Source organism: Strix uralensis, chromosome 4 (genome assembly GCF_047716275.1).
Source record: "Strix uralensis isolate ZFMK-TIS-50842 chromosome 4, bStrUra1, whole genome shotgun sequence".
Lineage (NCBI taxonomy): Eukaryota > Metazoa > Chordata > Aves > Strigiformes > Strigidae > Strix > Strix uralensis.
This window is the reverse complement of record NC_133975.1, coordinates 18,838,624-18,853,929: the sequence shown is the minus strand read 5'-3', so window position 1 is coordinate 18,853,929 and position 15,306 is coordinate 18,838,624. Positions and strand designations below refer to the sequence as shown.

At 35.4% G+C, this 15,306-nt stretch overlaps 1 protein-coding gene across 7 annotated transcripts in view; it reads right to left on the bottom strand.

Annotated features, from left to right (window-relative positions):
- Positions 1-15,306, bottom strand: part of SLIT2 (slit guidance ligand 2) — a 265,807-nt gene that overhangs the window by 229,170 nt on the left and 21,331 nt on the right. For all 7 annotated transcript variants that reach the window (XM_074865881.1, XM_074865883.1, XM_074865882.1 and 4 more), the window contains exon 4: positions 13,779-13,850. In XM_074865881.1, coding sequence (XP_074721982.1) covers positions 13,779-13,850 — 72 coding nt within the window. The remainder of the gene's footprint in view (positions 1-13,778; positions 13,851-15,306) is intronic.

Genomic DNA, 15,306 nt, shown 5'->3' with positions numbered 1-15,306 from the left:
TACACCCAGCAGGATATTGTAATTCAGGATAAAGCAAAACAAAGCATCAATTAAAATGTGATTTCTGGTTATACAATATTTTCCTCTGGTAAGAAACTGAAACCAAATTCAGAACATCCTTTCAATCTTCTCCTGGACCACCCAACTTAAACTGAAACATTTTCCAAGTTTATTCATTTTGGGTTTTATTTTTTTTTTAGTTACATGTCATAGCTTCCTCTGTACACTGCTTCTTCTCCTATCTATATTCATAAAAAATAGACCCAGGGTTTTCCATGTCTTGATTTAGAATGCAGGCAAATTCATTAACCATCGCATGCCAAAATGATGATGAGCAAACACTTGAGAGTAGGAATACAATGATTATCTTCTGTCTGTACCTGCCTCTGGGCATACCAAAACTACTCTCCCTTTTTGTTTAAGTACTTGCCAAATTCACATGGGACCTGCACTATCATTGTGCAGAATGAGATGTTACACCATTAAAAAGAGTCTCCTGCAACATTCACATTTAGTAAATTAATTGGAAAGATCCCAAGTTCAGAAGCCAAAATAAAACACAATGGACAAATACAGTCACACAACCATAATTAAAACACGCAAGTAAAGTGAACAAAAAAGACAGATTAATAACAGCAGACTTTCTTACAAAACAATCCCACCCACAGCTAGATCATACAAAAAAAGAGGCACTGAATACTGTTACAGGAATCTAGTTTAAGCTCCATTTTCTACAAAGTACATAGTCAAATAGCTTTACATTTCTAAGGAACCATGAACTGCAACCGTAGCATCACGTTCTTATTCTTTAGATGAAGATATTATGTTCCAAATGTGTACCTCTAATTCATCAAATAATAATGCAACATCTAATGGATACAGATACTATTTTTCTTAACTACTTTCTTTTGGACAAACTCAAATCTTTTCAAGACAGGCATCTCCAGCTTTATTGCATTTTCTCTTTGACTACTTCTCAAAGACTGGGGTTTCTTCTTGGTTTTTTCAGGGGTTGGGGTTTTTTTGTTCATTTTTTTGTTTGTTTTAATATGTTAACATCTTAAACATCAATAATGAAGGCCCAAAGAATTACCAGTGCTAATGCATTTGCACACCCACACATCACACACTAAGGCCTTGCTGTATGCATGAATGGCAGAGTTATGAACACTTAAATTCCTATTCTAGGGAATACACAAAACTGAGTGGTTATGCTAATAGTGCTTTACTTCAGGAAACAAACTTTGAAGTCTTTTACAGCAACATAACCATATGATTTTTTTTTCAATACAAAATGCTTTCTACTTTTGCTTATTAAAATGTGCAACAATTCTTATATACCTTAATCTAAATTTCTTTAGAGTAAGCATATGAAATAATATACTGATAACACTTTTCTGTCAATGCTGAAAGGCTCTCTAGGCTGAACCCTACATTACAAACTACCATGGTGATCTCTAGCTCTTGTAAGCCAAATAGTCTTTCCTGGACTAAAGGACAAATCAGCAATCATCAGATTCCTAATACAGTATTTGCCACTTTCAGGTAAATGTTAGCTTTTCCATGTTTCAGAATTTTCTCCCTGCTACCAACTCCCTGTCTAGGGTCTATATAGGTACGAGAACTACTGCTTGTCAGCAATGCTTGCTCCATCTGATTCCATTTCACCATCCTCATCAAATACATTACATGAAACACAATAGCGCAAGCTGTCATACTGCAAAACAGAATTAGGCTGTTCTCCCCACTTGGCACCTTTGTGGATAAAATCACTATGAAGACAGCTTGTAACGGAGTGGTTAGGAGACCAGCAGTGAATAAAAATAAATGGCAGAAAAAGCTTTGATTTTCTGCTGCTACAGTGAAAATCCAGCATCCACTGTTACTCCTAAATGTTAAATCTTGTGCATTTATAATTCCAGCAGACTGTCAAGTTCCATTTCTTTAATAAGAATTCATATATCTGGAAGCACTACTAGTATTTTAACTGGAGTACTAACTATATGCCAAATGATCATTCTTAGGTCACCCACCTCAAAGACTTGCAACTTGCTGCAGAAATCTTTTCTTGACCAATCAACCTCCTAATTCAATTACATTTCTCCCAGTTTTGCTCTTTGTTCCTCCCATATATGCACACACACAATACTGCCATTCTTTCACTATTCCAGTCTTACATAACTAAGCTAACAGCACATACTCATTTTAAAGCCTTCCCTGTAACTCAAATCCAGTTCAGTTTCTTTCATTTGGCTGATGAAAAAAAACACAATAGGTTTTGCAACCTGATTATGAGAACAGACAAAAAACTCAAGTTTAGCCAAAATCTTAGTGAAATGTTTTTAATATCGCAACACAATGGAAAAAATGCATTTGAAGTGAACATCCCACAACATTAGCTAGAAAAGCAACCCACCTTGCCATTGGTTTTGCAAAACTAAACGGAGTAGTTAAAAATATTTTCTTTTCCATTTCCTGCAGTGTCTTTGATACATACGCACAAAATTGCATGATCTTATTGTTCCGTGCTGCACTGTACATTTATGGCTATTATTATCATTAAGTATCTTACAATAGTTTTCTCCCCAGTGATCACAATCTTGAATTTGCCATCAGTATTTTTCATTTCCCACATTCTCCAGTCCAAATCCACAGAACAAACAATTCTGGCATACTTTATTTTTATATAAATCCTTTAGTATTATTTCCTCTAACAATATCTACTGGTGTGCTGTTTACATGGTTTAGATCAGTAATCAACAGGCTACAAAACAATGGACCCAATAAATAATACTCCATCCCAATGCCTTATCTAAAACTTTTAACAGTATGTGGCACAACTGGCCATGCCCCAGCAGCTTTGAACCTAATTTTGTATGCGAGATTTCAAAGTAGAGGTGACAGTACACTGTATGTTGTAAAATTCTTTCGTCTTAATATGGCATGCTAGCTGAACAAGTTTTACTAACAGTAATCTTTATTTTAGATCCTAAAACAGTTGTACAATTTTCTGATTATTTCCTAGCCCAAGAAGTCGTAACATGGTGAAAGATTCTCTTCTTTTGCACAGATAAAGCCACAGTGAAGATGACCTGCTTTGGGAGTTAGACCCTCAAATCTAAACCTGTCTGGCTACCCTTATTGGTGAGCCAATGGACGAGCAACATTATGGTTATGATTCCTTTTTCTAGATGAAATTTAAACTTGACATCTGCTAAACTTACACACAAAACTAAAATTTAGCTGTGAGACAATATCTCTGCACTCTGTGTCAAATGAAAAGTTTTGGCTTCTGCACCTCTGACATGAATGCTGTACTGGAGATCAAGACGGAAAGCACTGCTCTATAGATTTGGGAGGTTCTCCACATCATAAGAGTTCTGTTTTTTCATTTTTAAAAATCACTCCAACCTAAAAAAATGAGATTTTTGAATGGTATTTTTACCATTGGTATGTTCTTGTGTTGTAAGGGCATAAATGATGAGGGAAGTACCACTGCAATTACAAGTTATAGCATTGGAGTTACACAAAAGTATTTGCTCTATTGAATTTAGACACATTACTAAAATCAAATCAGTCTCTTGCCTTTCACAGAGAAGGCACGATTCATAAAAAAAAAACAGAATATGACAGAACCAATTAAACATGGACTAGATTTAACACTAACACAGAAGTAAGGACCAGACAGGAATTTTCTCCAGTCTCAGAAATGGTCACTGCTTTCCTGCAGCATGTGTTTGAGTGTATAATTTTTTTAGTTCACATAAATAACTTACTTTATTCTGCTAAGCTTTTCGGAATTTTTTTCCTCCCACTTTAAGATGCACATTTACACTCTTTTCTCTCCATTTAACCTTCTGTATCTTTATACTCTGAGAGGCAGCTACTACAAATACCCCTTCCTCACATTAGCTGTTATCCTATCTTTGCAACCCTTCCCTGTGGGCCTTATCAAACTTGAGATGCAACCTTTTCAGTTTCGAGGTCAATCAACTATCTAAATCCCTTCCAGCTATCCACCACTCCTACAAAAATCCACAGAAGGGGAAAAAGGAGTTGATTCTTCTATTTCCCCTGTATTAAAGTACTAAAAGCACTGAAGAGCCACCATCAAACCTTTCCTCATACATGTTATCTTATAAAGCACGAGCAAGCCCTTCCTTACAACTGTATGGACTACACATTCACAGTAAAAATAAAAATGTCATTGAACTGTCTGGACAGAAGGGGAAATGAAAAGAAAGAGGCAAGTATTTTGTCTCTTGTATGTATTACTCTGCAAATCCTCAAGGAGTACTTAACCAAAAGATTTACCCCCCCATTTCAGCCCCTTTTTTCTTCCCCCTAAAGATTAAGGGCCATGGAAAGAAGACTTCAGAGCATGGTCCTTTAAACACCCTTGAGCCAGGGAGGGCCTGCACCTGGGCTTGGCTGTAAAGATGAAAAGAGTTCAGCAAGTCCCAGCTTTATTCCCCATGAGGTGGGTCTGAACAGCCATTAGCAGAGCAGGCCCCTCAAGTGTCTGAGGGAGAGAATAAACTCCGCTCGGTATTCATAAGCAGCCTTTCCCAAATAAAACCGCCAGCCCCTGCTCCTGTGTCCTTACAACAGCTACAAGGATCAGGACAACAGTCTGGGTTGTTCATCGCTGCAGCCCTCAGCTCTCCTCTGAGACCAAATACTGCACTTTCTATATTGGCACTTTTCCCTCACCGTAATGAGAGTCTCTTTAATTGGTACTTAGATAATTGATGTGACCTGCCCACCAGGACTCTGAGTCCCACACAGTTCAATGTAGTTTCAGCTGAAGTCTATCGGTCTGCATGTGGAAAGTTTAGCCTATGTCTTCCTCCACGCACTACTCATCTTAATCACGCCAGTTCAGCAAACCTAAAATCTCTACCAGGACTGCAAAGTGAAGAGAGTAATCTAAGCGTGGTACAGGGTAAGCCTGTCTTGTCTGTCCTAAGCATATCTTAAGTACTCGTTCATCTGATATGTCAATTCCGAAATGGATATTGTAGGATTTTTTTTCCAATTAAAAACACTGAAAAAATGTACTCAAATGGTGATATCCTGCTTTAACTGTAAATGGTCAAGTATTTCAGACAAAAGCAAATGCAAATACCTCTGAGAAGTCGCTATCTGAATATTAAATTTCAGCTTAATAAATATATTCAGATAAGTTTGAAAACATTGAGATCCCAGTGGCAGATAGAACTCTCACTGCAGCTGTAATATTTCATCAAGTGTTGGATGGTTCATGTCATTTGTGTGGAGAAAAGGAACATTTACTGTATCAGCAGATTCCTAAATTTTCCAGCTCAGTTATTGACATGTGTAAAGGATATGATCATCAGTAAAAACAAAAAGTATACCAAAAAAATTTGTGGGACATCAATAATTGAGTCAAGCTGTGCTGGGATTTTTATTATTAATCTATTAACATGCTTTAAAGTTGGTGGTTTTATCTCCTAAACAGAGACAGACTAAAAACACACCCTTAAAAAAAACAATCTCTAAATGTAGCTATAATTTCAGTTTTTACTACAGCGTGTTTATAAAAACACATCAGTTGAAGAGCAGCTGCTCTTTAACAAAGAGCATTTCATCTAGCTTTAGCTCTAGGATGCAAAAACCTATTCAAACATGCCTTGTAGGGCAACATTATTGCAAAAAGCATTTGTAGATCAACATTACAACAAAAAGCATTATGAGGGACCAAGAGCAAATTAAAGCTTTTAGATAGTCTTGACTTGCTTTGATACAATGGAACATATGAAAGTAGATCTGTGCCGGCTAAAGTGGATATGGTTTTCTGTAATAATGTCATTTCCCTTGCCAATTTCCTAGTCCTTTTGAACAATTCAGACAGTAGCTACTACAATCAGTGCACGATATGTTGTCCATTTCAAACTTCCTTTTTTTCTTATAAAATCTTGTATATTCTGACGGAGAACATACAGACAAATTTGTCAATCTTTAATTTTTACTACAGTAAAATTTTTGTTGCTACATCCTATATATATTAGTAATTTTCTAGGAAAAACTATGGTCTCTAAGAATGTATACTTTGGGAAATATTTTTAAAAGGAAAAATACATGTATTGTTTCAATGCTGTGTGAGTAACTTTAGAGAAGCTTTAAATTCAATGCATTTAAAATGCTATATAAATCAACATTCAGGATGAAGGGTCAACAGGGGTTAAACTGTCTGTCCTTCTTGACTACATTCATAAATGTCTTCTCTGGCTGTACTTATAGAAGCAACAGCAGCGTAACTTGGATATTAAAACCTCCAAGGAAACCAACAATAAAAGCTGCTAAGAATTTCACAAGGTTTTTTTTTTTTTTCCTTAGGTGTTAATTAAATGATCATTTAACACTGAAATGTAAATACAACATTTTCATCTACTGACAGCATAGCCCATTATAAATCCAGGGTAATAAACGTCCTGGTGTTAATACTCTGAACCAAGTTCCCACAACACACTAAGATGCCTTGTCGTGTCTAAGGTTAAGCATCTAGACACAAAACAAAGATTGTGCCTACTCGACTTCCAGTTCAATTTTCCCATCGCCCAGTGACCTAGGTAACACTTTGAGCAATAAAGAATAAATTTAATTTCTCCAGCATTTTGTGAGGATTAGGAACAATTGTTGGCCTGCATTGACTTTTTATCCTTGGATTCTTTCTCTTCCAGAGCATTCCCTCAGTTCTAAAAGAAAATTCTGATGGTTTAAGACACAGAACAAACAGAACTTTAAATTAGGCTTTTTTCAATCAATTGGAACTGTTGGAGGGGAAGCAATCAACCTTTCTTTGGACTTTTCTCAGCTATTCAGTTACTTTAGGCTTTAATCTTCAACTCGCAGAAGAAACCTACCATCATAGGGACAAGCCTCTGTACTTTCACATTTTCCCTTGGTCTGATTTATTCCTCTTTTCTGTTCTTTTTTTAATCAAGATGACACGGCTGCACTTAAATGTCCACTCTCTGCAAGCCGAGACTTACAGATGTCCTCTTTATAATGTTTCACACCATGTTTCTGCACCACATAATAATGGCATTTCCTCCGACATGCCTTTTTACTTTTCATTACTTCCTTGACTGAGATTCAGTTTCCTACTTAACTCGTTCCTAAAAGGTTTCCTATATCACAATTTACCAAAGCTTTCAAGGTTAACCCTCCAGGAACAACCTAGGGCCTGATTCAGACTGGACATGAATATGGTTACAGGTGACCCAAAACCAGCTACTTTAATTTTCGTATTAAAAAGCAATTATCATCGTTCTCTGCTTTGACTGCTATCATGTAAAAAAAAAAAAGATAATTATTTATGCTTGGGGCCAAACAGGTCAAGGTAACAAAGCCATAATATCTGAAGCAGCTCTCTCAATTAATCAGAATACCACCACATTATTTTATAAGAGCTATGGTTTGAGTAATTATTATTATGATTCATGTTTTTGTATTATTTTTAAATACCAACAGCTAATAGCATAAAAATTTTTGAATGCCAGAGATATTTATGTTGGTTCAGAAGAATCGCCTTAAGCTATATATTTGTTTGCTTGGCATTTAACATGATTTTCTAATTAAGGTTAAAAGCGACTATAAACAGTTTTGGAATGTTTGTTCTAATGAAAAATCAATAGTTCTAAGTATCCCTGCAGATGCCTTTTGCTGATAATAGTCAACTATATCACTTGGTAATGTAGATTACACAAAGATTAGTGATCTGCCCAGTGGCAGAAGTAGTTTATAGTCCCAGAAATCCATCCAATTTGCTGTTTTATCCAACAGTAAAGGAAATATTGCTTGTAAGAAAATACATGAAATTATGTTTTTATAATTAAAGAAATAAAGGCAAATGTAACTGCAATTTTAAGACAGGTCCCAATTATCTCAAAATTAAAAATACAAACATCTATCTTGAGACAGCCATTTCACAATAAAGTAGTATGTTTCCATTTTTAAAAATCCCATACTATTACTTCCAGTAACAACATTTAACCTGATTTCTGTATATTTCGTACACCATTTTATTCCTGCACAGCATCACGGCAGATGCTATGCAAATACAAAAGCAAGCATAGTTCAGGAAAAGCCTACAGATTAAGACAGAGGGCAGGAAGAGTAACGTAGTCAAGTTTGAAGTCTAGTAATTGCACGGAGTGATAATACATTTTACTTTTTTTTTGCCTGACTACATTTCAAAAGTTCATTCTGGTTTTACCAACACTTCCACTCAGCTAAATCTAAGACTAAGTGTTTGCTGTTGCTAGGATATAACTACTGCAAGTTGTACACCAAATGCATATATATAATTCTTGTTTCTGTGCTCAAAAAATAAATCACCTGATGAATTGTACAACTTTTTGCAACACTTCCAAAATCTCTAAAAAGTCATCTTGCCATCTCTAACCCTACATAAGTGGGGCTTATGTCTGACACAAAGCTACAGTGGTATTTTTGTTTTGCTCGCTATGTTGCAAAGAATGAACGAGTTTTCAATTTTGAAATATTATAGCAGGGAATGAAAATTGAATGTAGAAGCAAGTGATGGTAGGACAAGAGAAAAGATGCACATGCAAGCCAAGTTGCATATAGTATTCAAGCTCCTAATTCACTTTTCTCTCTAGATTAAAAAATCAGCAGGTGACAGAAGTAACAGTTTTCATAATGTCTTACAAAAGTTTATCTCCTAGATCTTCCATATCAGAAATGAATGCCAGAGAAGAGGTATTACAAACCTAGGTTTGTAGTTAGTTTCTTTTTATAGACAATGAACCTTAACAGGCATATTTTAATACCACAAAGCCAAAACTGTAAACTCATGTTATATATACACACTATATGCAGTATCTCTTAATTAAATAATTTTGAAAGTTATTTTCTAAGAACTGTAGTCATTGTTCAAAAGTGATGCTAATAATGCTGGTAATTAAAAACTAATATTAGAATTTATATGGTCTTACCAACTTCACTGTTCATGAACCTATCAATTGTTTAGATAGAACAATTTACACAATCTTATATCTGAACTAAACCACTGTGGTAGAAAAAACACAAGTAAAAACACTAGCAGGATGGACACAATGTATGGAAGACTGAATTTTTTCTATTTACCTCTGAAAGGATAAGATTCAAATCTATCATGCAAAAAAAAAAAAATCAAGTTGCCTTGTATGCAGACTGCTAGAATGCCTCATAACAAATCATAAAAACTGAAACATCTAAAAAACCCCACACTTTCCTGGGAAGGGTATAGCGACAAGGTGGCTTCATAATTCATGTTCCAATAAATCTCTGTTTAATTGCTAAGCATGTAGCACACTTCTGCTGTAAGGCGGAGCACACTGTAATGTTATTGCAGCACATACAACACTGGAAACCTACCCATCACGCTTAGCCAACAGCAGTTCCTTTAACAATCTACTTGCAAAAGGAAAGATTCATCAATACTGCCTTTTGAAAAGGGGAAACTCATTCTTGCTCCTCATTGGATTTAACATCCAGAGCCACCTGTTTGCAGTTGGAATAATATTTCAGAGGCTTTGAGATAATTAGCATTCTTCTAATGAGCGATTTCTCTATTCAGTTGTTGAAATGGATTCAGATTGAAGATAAGTATCTTCTCTACAAAATCATGACTACAGTCTCACTTGCCATGATTACTGTTAAGAGGGACATGACAAAACCATAAATTAAGCTTCAAATGCAGCTACCTTAAGGAGACCAGCACTTTAAAAATATTTTAAAATTCACTGGTTTAGCATCTTACACACACCACCTTTTTATCCTTTTATCATTCCTATCTGATGTATTTTTTTCTTCTCTTGGCAAAGGTGAAAACAAAACAACAATCAGCAAATGATACAAATCATAGGTTCTCCTGCAGCAGCTCAAAACCCAGACGCGAGAGCCGCCTGGAGAACTTTCCTCCTCTTCGAGCCAGCTGCCTGCAGCCTTCCCCGCGCCGGGAGCAGGCAGCGGCGCTCGGGCAGCAGCCTGGATGAGTAATGATGTCGGTCCGACCGGACAACGGTAACCCTGGCAACTGTAACCTGCAATTCCTGCCTAACCATTGTGGGATTTATTGTGGCAGGGGCCAAAGAGGCCAAGAGTAAAATGAAGCAGAGAACTATGGTGTCTGACACATCTAGTACCACACACTTTAATCATAGCTGGCAGAAATTAATTCAGGAGGAATTTTTGCAAGGGCCCCCCATGTAGCATGTTTTGTTGTTGTTGCTGCTGCTGCTGTTCTGGCCTAAAATATATTTTTAAAAAGGTTTTTTGATGTTTAGCATTTTTTTCCTTTAATTATTAGCTGTAAAAAAATTTCTAAAAGTGACATAACAGACATCTCAAAACCAAGCGTTTATTAATCAGACTATATCAGTTGTTTGGGTTTTTTTTTTTTCCTTTAGAGGAGAAACATCTTATTCACAGTGTGTATCTTCTCAAGTACATATATTAGAAGGAAAATATATGTAATATCAGACCACATCCACTAGAAGAATGTTTTTTCAAAGCAAATACTGCCTAACTTACACAGCAAATATTGGTCAGTAAGGAAATTTAACCTCATTTCAAGCCCAAGAAATGTAAATCAAAAAGGGACAAGCTTTGTGCATGGAATTCCGTAACCTTTACATGCCACTGATTAATAAAGGTATCTTTTAAAACTGAATTTTCAAACAGCTTTGGGTCCAGCACTTGGTATCCTGCAGCAAATGGCAATCAACGAACTGTGATCTAACGGGCCAAAGTAAGCAGTCAAAATCTGTTTGCCTCAGATAAGCACTCACTAGGCTGTAGGAGTTCTCCATACTAAGGTACTATTGCCGATGCTAGACAAGTTAGTGTGAGTGCAGGAAAAGTACTTGTTGAACAAGGACTTATATTACCCCAGGGGATTTACAATAGCACATTTTAACAGTATTGGATCAAAACAGAGGTTCATGTACACTGTGCTTTGAGAGATATCTTGCAAGGTAAGATTAATATACCCTACAGCGCTATTCATACTATTTTTAGCATTAACTACTTCTTACTGAAATATTTATGTCAAAACACCTTTGTAGATAATTCTTAATGGGAAAATAAGTTTCTGCTTTGACTAAAATTATGCATTTTAACTAGTTCCAGGAGATTTCTTGGAAGGCTGCTAAAACCTGAAAAATAATTCATTTAATTACCTTTGAAAATCAAGGGTCTTTAGACACAGAAAATAATGCACTGTCTCTTTTAAACTCTCAACCTATCGCTTTCCTTTACTTACACTTCCCATCTGTCAACAAGTGCTTGTAATTTTATTACACTGTCCTGTAGTTTATGCAGAGTTGGTATTATTTTACAGAGTTCTGTTAATGGACTGGATAAATGGTAATGCTATTTAAACTAGTCTCCTGCTCCAGCAAACACAGCTGCAACTGTACTACTATTTCTAGGCAAACATCTTGACCTGAACACGCAGTGCTCTCTCAACTCGTCCAAAGAGAAATTGGAGCAGACAGCAAAGGGAAAGCATAGCCGGCCGCTGGCGGCAACCAACTGTGTCTAATCATAATTCATATACAGTGTACCCTCTTTCTTTTATATTGCATTTAGACTACACAACAAGCATATGTGCTTCTTCACCTGGCATCTCATTTACAGCCAAGGGTCAAATGGTAATTATTATTCACAGAAGCTCAATAGTATGTTGAAAATTCACAGTACACACACTGTTTGATTAGCTGTTAAATGCTAAAAATAAATACTAAAACCAAAGCACATTATACATTTTATTGACCATACTTTGAGAACTTTAATTCTCCTTAGAAATGTATTTATATGGATGTAAATAGATGTAAGCATATACAACGATACATGTAAAAACCAAATCATTTTATACTCTTCATAGTGATCAATCTACATATAATCCGAAAACTGACCAAGAGCATTTAACAGGCATCAATTCCTTTGTTGGCCTGACATTTTTTTATTTAATTACAAATTCAGTGTTAAGTGACTGTAGACTCAGTATTGCTCATATTTTCTTTTAAACATGAATACATTATAACCAGACATTCACTTTCATGGTCTGATCAACAATAACCCTTAGGCAGAGGAAATTTAATACTGTGAAGCCAGCAATCTCTTTCTACCATATACGCTATGAGCAGTTGTGTGCTTTATGTCAAAGGACATTATAGCATCTATCAAATATACAATTCTGAATTAAATATGTTACAGTATGATTTTGCCTGAAGTGTGCATCCATTTTTTGCCTGCAAATTATAGCTCATTTCTATTTTATATGAATTTAGATAACAACCATTATGCTATAGGTGGAATAATAAAATGATCATAAATCCCCTTTCATTTTCCTTCCTAATGGAAGTAATATCTTTATCATGGCTGATGGAAATTATAAAAGTGACTCAATTGTTAATATATAATATATTCATATGTGGTTTTATAATATTATAGCAGCGTAAAATATTTTTGTTTGTCAGAAAAAAAGCCTTCAAGAGCTTTCTGGCCTAGTAATTTAACAACTGGTAGCACCTACAGGGAAGTTCTGGAAACAAAGCATACATCCAAAGCAAAGGAAAGAAACAAAAATACACAACTAAATGTTTACACTTAATAATAGAGTCATTTTCAGTTTACCATTTCATATTACTATGAGAGGGGAGAAAAGAACTATTATTTCACAATATTGAAACAGAAATCAACTCCTAAAAATAAAAGCTTCATTACACCATTTGTTCTCAAGAATATTTCCATATACTGAAGTGAAAACAAATCAGAAGAACACCACCTTCCTCCACCTTCACTCTTTTTCCAAGCACAAAAGGGGTGAAACTCAATAAAGTAAGTTTCAGCCGCAAAAATCTCACCTGAAGTCTAAAGAAATATGTCAAATAAGCATCTACTTAAAACAGGGATGAATTTGTAGAACCTTTTCAAAGCCTACTTAAGCATGTCATGTTGTATCCCTTCCATACCACAACTGTAACCTAAAGGTAACTTAAAATCTATTTTGTTACAATAACTGATCATGTAGATAAATACAGAAATCAGTATCTAAACTTCCTTCCATGTTTTTACTGCAACAGAAATAAGTGGATTCTTAAATGAGTCAAAACATTAATTTAAAAATATTGCCAAGAGTAAAACATTATCAAACCAAAGAACACAGTCAAAACAAAAACTTATTACCCAATTTGATACAGTTTTTAATTTAAGGTAAAACATTTCATAGCTTTTTCTTCCCAGAGCTTAAGTTACTAACTTTGTTTTCTTTGTGAGTGGACACAGGAGAGACTTCACAGACCTACCATTTGCCAACGCGATGATTTTTCTGGTCAAGCATGTACAGTCACAAAACCAGAACATCAAAAAACCTAAGTGCTATAAGTGCTATATCTCTGGGTCAGAATCTCCACAGGCATTTTTTATTTCTTTTAACACAGAAATCGAAACACAAACAAGAGAAAATGAAAGCCAAAGTATTCTTTCAGCAAAACTTCATTACAGAAGTGGGAATGGATGAAATAGATTTTGTTTCATATAACTAAGTATCTAACCTAGATTAAAAAAAAAATAAAAATCTTGCAAAGCAGTCACAGAAAGTACTCAGCTTAAACAAAACATTAACGTTCCTAGATGCATTTTATCCCCGAATAACACAAAAGACAAAAAAACTAATGTAAGACAGAATAACAGACCAATTCCAAATTTTCCAGAGTAATAGTTATTGGGTCATGCCTACTTACAGCCTGTATAACTTCGGTGTCCCCAGAAAGAGCAGTTCAGAAAGCAACTGGAGGTTATTTCTGTTTAGGCGCCTTTAGAAAGAAAAAGAAAAAGTTGTGTTAAATTACAAGTGCTACAGCAATGCAATGCAACCACTTTGAGCAGGCATCTCAGTGCTGTAACAAGCTGATTTTAAAGACCAGAAAGGCTATGCAACACTGGTCCATTAGCGGAGACATGGTCCAGCAGTAAATTTACCATGGACTAATTACATTTTCTGGTTTCCCCAACAGACCATATTACCTATTTTATGAAAGAGTTTGCATCTCTGTAGGGTGAATCAATCACTAAGTCAGGACTTGATCCTGCATAAACAACCAGAAAACTAAAAATACAAAATCAGCAGTTTCAAATCTTCAATTCCCCACCAACTCTATGTTCCTCTTAGTATAATGAAGCAGATAGACATTTTGTGACCATGAAAAGGTTCAAGGGAACATGTATCAAATGTATACACTTACTCAAGTAATGAGATAATTTATCTAAAGATCCATATAACCTATTCAAATAAAAAAGCAAAGGAAGCTGTTACAGAAACCCTGATCAAATAGAGTCAGAAAAATTAAAAAGTCCCATCTTATATTTGGCATTACAGGGTTGGGTTTTTTTGCATACAGGTTTTTTTACAGGTTTTTTCTTTACATAGCTGTAAAGATACACCAAAAGGAAGTTAAATTAAAAAAAAAAACCAAAACACAATCAGCTGTACATGAGACAGTACAAAAGAAAAACTGCAACTGGAATCTGGAAGGTATCCATTTGTCTATGAAGTTTCTCACTGAACATGCTGACCAGGGTCAAAACTGCTTGGTTTGAGGTGACAAGTTCAAAGCCCACCATATTATAGCCATAGGCAACAGAACAACCACTAACCAAGACAAATATATTCCATCTTCATGTGTTTTTTTTTTTAAACATACAATGCAGATTATTCTTTCTAATGTGTTTGTAACAGCCCTGGAGCATACAGTCCTACTAGTCAAGCATTCAAAAACAACCAAAAACCTGTTTTGAGCTGAAGTAATGCACCACACATGCCACCTGCCATTCAAGCAAAGCAACATACTGAAAAAACTGTTTTGTCCCATCAACCTCATCACAAGTCCCAGTTTGCAATAATTCAAATCATTTCCGGACACCAGACTACATGGTATTATCTGATATTTATTTTATCCTTACAGTGGTTACATTACATACCTCAAAAGACTGCTACCAAGACACTCACTCCACAAAGTGAAAAAATATATTGGACAGCAGATTTGCAAAATTAAATTTTAGAATTTCATAAAGCTTCATCATTTCTTGTTTGTTAGTCTTAGGACTGAATTCAAACAATGAAAGCCTGTTTAGCCTCTCAGGGTTCATTTTTCATAAACACTGTTCCATCTAAAGGTCTTTCCAATTTAAAGGTTTTTCCATAAATTTCCATATAGATACACACACTTACACACTCAAGATCCAGTTTCACATAGCTCCATCGTTTAGTTC